The 6,718-nt window shown below is 36.1% G+C and overlaps 1 protein-coding gene across 4 annotated transcripts; it reads right to left on the reverse strand.

The window, feature by feature from the left end:
• Nucleotides 1–6,351, reverse strand: LOC104884419 (probable magnesium transporter NIPA6). Of its 4 annotated transcripts, XR_788724.4 has the most exons (10): nucleotides 5,614–6,345; nucleotides 5,459–5,515; nucleotides 4,775–4,865; nucleotides 4,506–4,666; nucleotides 4,295–4,422; nucleotides 4,050–4,187; nucleotides 2,456–2,548; nucleotides 2,233–2,350; nucleotides 1,339–1,467; nucleotides 613–750 (listed from the first exon to the last, which is right to left on the reverse strand). XR_788724.4 is itself a non-coding variant. In XM_010669060.4 (9 exons), the coding sequence occupies exons 1-9, from the start codon at nucleotides 5,735–5,737 to the stop codon at nucleotides 620–622; spliced, it is 1,041 nt and encodes a 346-aa protein (XP_010667362.2). In that variant the 5' UTR covers nucleotides 5,738–6,330; the 3' UTR covers nucleotides 1–619. The 4 variants fall into 4 exon arrangements, 2 of the variants coding, with proteins under 2 accessions (XP_010667362.2, XP_010667365.2); XM_010669060.4 differs by lacking the exon at nucleotides 1,339–1,467 and having other exon boundaries at nucleotides 1–750; nucleotides 5,614–6,330; XR_007273452.2 differs by lacking the exon at nucleotides 2,456–2,548 and having other exon boundaries at nucleotides 5,614–6,351.
• Between the last annotated feature and the right edge of the window lie 367 nt (nucleotides 6,352–6,718).

Below are 6,718 nucleotides of genomic sequence, written 5' to 3' on the forward strand. Positions count from 1 at the left end.
TAGATAAAAATGGAGAAATTCCTTATACAAAGCATAAGTGTATACAAAAGTATAGGTTGTATATCCATTTTGGTTCTGGAAATGAAATATACCTTATATTTGCTTAACCAAAAAGATGAAAACTTATTACAATATAATCTGCTAGTTACTCTTTGAGAATCTGCTAGTATTAAGAAGCATGTTAGAAAGAATACAGGGATAAAGTTGTGCTTCTACTCCACCCCTAAAAATAGCACAGTCCACTTATACAAGGGAAAGGTCACACAGTCACACTACCATGGACTAAAGCTAAACGGTGTAAGATAAAAAAAATCATCACTATAAATAATTAGTAAGGAGTAAGGACCTAATTTTGCACAAGAGGGGTCACAATTTACCCGCCAAGGAGAGCAGCTTTAAAAAAAAATTGAGCCTAAACCAATTAGCATATCTCTGCACCTTATCAAACTGGCACAAGCATGTATATGTTCAAACTTCAAACTTCAAACTTCATTATAATATCTATACCTCGCCCAAGGTTCTCCCTCCAGCATCACACATTATGCCTCCTGTACAGCGAAGCTGCATCTCGGAGAGGCGGGATAATGCGTAAAGCAAAACTTTTTTAGCAGCGTTCAAACTAGTTGAAGTAATCGTGGCGGAGGATTGTGATACAGTTAGGAGGCTGGCCGTCTTCATCCCTTTGCTTCCAAATTTCTCCATTACTTTGCAGATGCCATGATACTTTTGGAGAGAGTGGTGTGTACAAATCTGTACCATCAATAAAAGATGTTAAAGAATGACAAAAAGAAAATGAAATTTTTTTCTGACTGACTAGAATCTCCAGTGATGCTAAACAATTTACAGACACGAAGCAAAACTACCAAGTCAAGTGTGTAAAAGAAATTTGATCAATCACTAAAGATCAGGTTCATAACCTTGCAGAGAGTGTAATTCTGAAAATATATTAGTATAATTTAAGCGTTAATATAGACAAAATTGGATAGCTGTTATGTCTACTTTTTATTTACTTTCTCAGAAACTTCAATATAGAGCTATCCTTCTATACAAGCCCTATGCATAAGTTAGGCTTTCAGTTTTCTTTTTACTTTTAGGTATCAAAGGAAAAATTCCACTAACTACATCATTTTAACTCATACGCACTACAAGAAAGAAGGGTAACTAACAGCCAGTGTGAGAAAAGGATTGAGGCACGCTAAAGCGACAAGGGTCCTAAAAGCCTAGGCAAAAAGCGCAAGTGTGAGGCGAGGGCCTCATCAAAATGAGGCGCAATTATTAAAATCCAAGATTGTGTGTGAAAAGCAGGTAGCAGACATGAGATTAATGCAGCCACTACACCTTTTTGCATGCCTTAGAGGGCCCCAGTGCACCTCATTGAGAACACCTCACCCAGGCCTTTGTAGCACTTGAGCAGCATCACCTTGGCCTTCGGCGCCTAGGCGAGCCTCAAGTGCGCCTTTTCAAACACTGCAACCAAAAAGTTAAATAAAAGGCGAGCAACAATATAGACTTCAAGTCAACCTCAAGTGTACAGCCACACATGGCGTGGTGTTTCCTTTACAATATAAAGGTAGTCCCTCATTTCCATTCATGAAATTCTCAATTTAAGGGCACATTTTTACAAATTTCTGTCAACCAATTTAAGCAACTTGCTAGAGCATATTAGCAAATTCTTGAACATAATAGGAAAATTCCAAGAAAGATACACCCCTTCCCGACCCATTATATCAAAATCAAACCAAATCAACTTGGTAACATGATCAATTTCCAAATGAATTTTTCTTGTTTTTCCCTTTCACCTACTTTTGTCTCTCCTTTTCCATCAGGCTCTACACCCAAAAAAACCACATTTGCTGACCGTGGCCACAACTAAGCACGAAATATCTACTTCCGACTATTATTCCATATTTAATCTCCCCTTAGGATTCTGATTCAACTACCAATCACCCATGCAATCATTTTCTCTTCTTGCTGTTGATGTCTCTAATTATAGATCCGTAGTTTTTCAAAATGTCAGATAGTTCAGAGGTGTTCCTTATCATTAGTAAATGGCTTCTAAAGCTGAAGAGTTCTTGCCTTTTAAATTGATTATTAGCATTGATATGACATCCAGATGTGTTCTTACACTTATCAACTAATTATCAGATGAACTTTCCGCACCCAGATTCCCCAGTAAAATAAGCTAATCCTAGAGTCTTACAATAGAAAGTAAGCTAAGACAAAAAATCATACCTGTAATAAATGGTTGATCAGGTTCTCTTGTACTGTGTAAGATTGTGGTCCCGGATAGCACGGTGATAAATCCACAAAGCTCTGAGGCAATATTGCTTATACTTTGACCATAATAATCCTGTAGAGTAGAACCAAATCAAGAATCAAATGAAACTGTTAGTGCATACTTGAAGAAGCATGTCTGCATTACTATGTGCTTTGAGTGCAACTCCAAAGTGCATACCTGGAACATTATTGCACTAGCAAGAATTGTAAATGATGTGAATAGTGCATAATAGATAGGAGAGACCACTGCAGTATTGAAAGTATCAAGTGCCTAAAAATATTATAGGTTAGCAAACCATATTAACCATGATTAAAAAATGTTGGCTGTCTAAAAATGTGCTAGTTTCTAAATCAATTTGAAGAATGTTGAGTGAAACAGCCACTCATACTTGATGAATGTCTTGTCCTCAGAAAACAAAATAAGGAATTTGTAATTTCAGTAAGCATAGATATAAAGTATCTCTTCAAGAACCCAATTATATCTAAAAATAAATTCAAAGTACAAGTTTGACCCTAAAGGAAAATTTGACTCAGAATCAAATCTGCAGAGCGTACACATATTCTATAGTATAAGATTCCAAAATGGCAATAAGCAATTGCACATAAGATTCACAAGATCAAGCTAGTGTCATTCCCCTTTTTCCATATTAAATTTCCAGTTTCCTATTTCTAAAAGCTCGGTGCCAACTTTCCCTTAGATTAACACTGCGTTAAATTTCTCCAAAACTTCTAGTCTCGCGAGTTCCCATGTCAGAAAGGGATAAATTGGTTTCAAGTATAAGGTCATGTTTAGCACTCAAGGTGTGGATAGGCTGAAAGATTCAGTGCTCTGGGTACCAGAATGAAGAAACACAAAAATAAGTAGAATATTCCAGCGCATCCTATGTATGCTAGAAGAAGAAAAACTATTCAAGCTTTAATCTTGTAAAATAGTGGAAGATACCACACTTAACATCCCAACCTACTCGACAACATAATATTGACTAATGGTTCTATCAATAGGGAAGACTTAATCATTCCAAGACCTTCAGAAGGAGGCATAGTGCGAGCTGAGAATTCCATAAGCTCAAAACAGAAAAAACCATTTCCAGTACAGCCTCACATACGGTATACAAAATACCAGGAAACCCTCAGTCATCTTACCTAAAAGGTGATAGTTCTATCAATATGCAAGACTTAAATTAATCATTGCAAATAACAAAACAAGAACTTCGGAAGGAGCATAGTGCAAGCTGAGCATTCCATAAGCTCAAAACAGAAAAGCCATTTCCAGTACAGCCTCACGTATGGTACACAAAATACCAGGAAAACCCCAATCATCTTACCCAAAAGGCGAGAAACTTGAAAAATTATATCAGGGAGGATCCAAAAAGGGGCAACTTAGGCCAATATAGGAAATAAGAAACCACACAATTGACAATTTTCAAGCACGAAATAGAACTACAGCAACATAATGCAGATTCCCAAGCCAGAAGGCGCACTGGAGCAGTATCATCAGAATCCTGTAACGTGAAAACTATAAACTGCATACAGTTGATGAGAAAGAACCATCATAGGTAAAGTACTTCCCCCATTATTCTATTATATCAGGTTCAGGGTGAGGATTGAGGACTAAGCCTATGTTCAGCACGAATTATATTGGCAGAAAACCTCTTTAATCACCATGGTAACGAGATGATTCAAGAGACCCAATCAACAGTTACTTAACATCAGAAACAGGGGCATCCTTTTCTTACACTTGTAGTGTCTCTAACATCACAAGGAATACCTACCATGTTGAGATAATTTAATTGAATAATGATGCATGTCACCGAAACCATCGCAAAAACCCACGCCTGAAAGTATTTAAATTGATTTGCACCATCCAGGGTAAGTTTTATTGCTATCCCAATGGCCTTCACGCTCATCACCTGCAAAGTATATGATACAATATGAACAGCTAGTAGAACTTAGAGGATGGGAAATAGACATAAGGTATGAACAGAACGGTAGCATATCATAGAGCAAAATAACTTACTGTCAGTGATCCTATTATCGAGCATATTCCTATATAAATATAAATATTGGTTTGACCATATCGAGGAGCACAGTACAAGATCAATACCAATGCCACCGCTACTACTGATGCCGTATATAGCAGAAATGCTGGGTAAACAAACAAAATAAAAAGATAATAAGCTGTAGCTCTAAAGAAGATAAAAGCCAAAGAGTGAAGTATTTGAGCAGACCTGGTTGAACAGCTAATCCCCATATTTCATCAACAGATTCTATTGAACGCTCCCCTGGTGCATGAAGCACAATGACAGTGGAGCCCACTATGCAAAGAAGACATCCAAGCATCCCCATCTTTTGTAGTTTTTCATCCAATAAGCAATGGGCCAGCACTGCACTGAAACATTTCACAAAAGGAGATAAAACCTTCATAGTTCAGTCACAGCATCATTGCAGGTGACAGAGGAAACGGATAAAGCTTACAACACAATCCAGTTAAACTCACCTAACAATTATACTCAGTGCACCGAGTGGTGTCACAAGCACAGCGGGTGCATAAATGTAAGCAACAAAATTAGCAATTTCTCCAACAATCACTGCCCAAAATAATATTCCAAGAAGCACAATGAGTAAATTAAAAGCAAACTCAAAGCAATCTGCAAAATTCATTCCTCCAAGGCTCCAAAACTCATTCGAACTCCTTAGTACACTTATAATCAAATTTAATTTGTGGAGACATGTACAACGATTTTCCTAGCATTTTATACATTGTATTACAGCAATTTGAACAGCATAACCAAAAGTTTTTCACACTGCCAATATACAAGTTGTGAAAACAATTGTTTGCCAAGTTACAATTACATGGGAAGTTTACTCCCAGTCTCATAATGATACTCTAGAAACTTAGATCCATCACCAACAAAATTATTGATGAACACAATCGACAATACATGCTAGCAATGTGATGTGATCCAATTGCACTACTTATACCCACAAATCAAAACGAACTCATAACTCGAATCATTTAACACTACTCAAGAACTTATGTTAGACAATGGCATGATTATACCACCATTAGATTACCATCTTCGAATAAATTCAGCAATATGAAAGAATAAACGAAAAACGAGCAACATTGAACAGCATTGAACAACATAAACCAAAGAAAAGATACAAAAAAGTAGCTTACTAGTGGTCATTCCCACCCACCATAAGGGCTCCATCAAGTAGCCATACCCACCAACACCTTAATCAAACAAACACACAAACAACAAAATCAACTCACATTTTGCACATAATCGTTTAATCAACAAATCAATGAACATCACATGAATGAAAATTTACCAGCACGTGCGCCAGAGACTCCGGCACGCTTAAGACCCTTCTTCTTAATGATAAAACTGGACCCAATGAAGGCACTTGATACACATGCTAGTATCACCCCCTTCAAATTACTGCTATTGTACATTGTTTTTCAATATACAAATTCAATTATGATTTACCATCTCTCATAATCTTTTTTACCCAGATTTTATTACACCTTCCTCTTCTCTTATCAATCTAATTCTAACCCAGAATCTCTGAAATTGCTTGAATTCTGACAAACCCAGATTCGGTTATTGTTAGAAAATTAATCTAACACAAAAATTTCAAACATGGGTTCTTCTGATTTGGGTGATTTTAACCGAATTCTGACAAACCCAATTTCAGTAATTGTGTTAAAATTAAGATGATGAGCTTTTTTTTTTTTTTGAGAACAAAAAAAATGGTATTTAGTTGACGGGAAGTTAAAGGAAGCTGCTTTTTTTTTGTTTTTTTTTTCTATTTTTCTGATATGCTGTTCTTGTATTTTTTGCAGAGTTTGGGATCTCCTTTATTTTATTTTATTTTATTTTGTGACGAAAAAGTGAAATGAGAGGCAGTCATTGGGGAAAAAAGACGTATTTTTATTAAAATAATGAATAATAAATTTATATTTTAGCTCATCTCATCTGCCGGTCTATTTTGCCGTTCTGCCATCAATACGTTCAAATTCTGACATGGGCCCACCAAATGCTTACTTGGTAAAGTACTATTGCATTTATCGAGAATCAACAAAAATGTCATTAATTTTCTAATTTTATATTTTTTGAAAGTAAATAATAATGATTTTTTCAGGGTACAGCAAGGATGCTCAGGTTTACCACGAGAGTGGAATCCACATAAAACCAGCATATGCCTGGACACCTGGTCTTTGGGAGTTCTCTACTTTGCACCTCTACTCGTGTTTTGAATCCTCCGCTACTTTTGAGATGAATGTTTTTCAAGTTTTAGGCTATGTTTAGTTCACCTGAAATTTCCTGATCTGATCTGAACTTATTTTTTTTGATCTGATCTGATCTAATCTGAACTGATCTGATTACAAGATCTTATCTTTTAGATTTTTCTCAATATATAAGAAAAAATATAG

This window comes from Beta vulgaris, chromosome 4, assembly GCF_026745355.1.
Source record: "Beta vulgaris subsp. vulgaris cultivar EL10 chromosome 4, EL10.2, whole genome shotgun sequence".
NCBI classification, from domain to species: Eukaryota; Viridiplantae; Streptophyta; class Magnoliopsida; order Caryophyllales; family Amaranthaceae; genus Beta; species Beta vulgaris.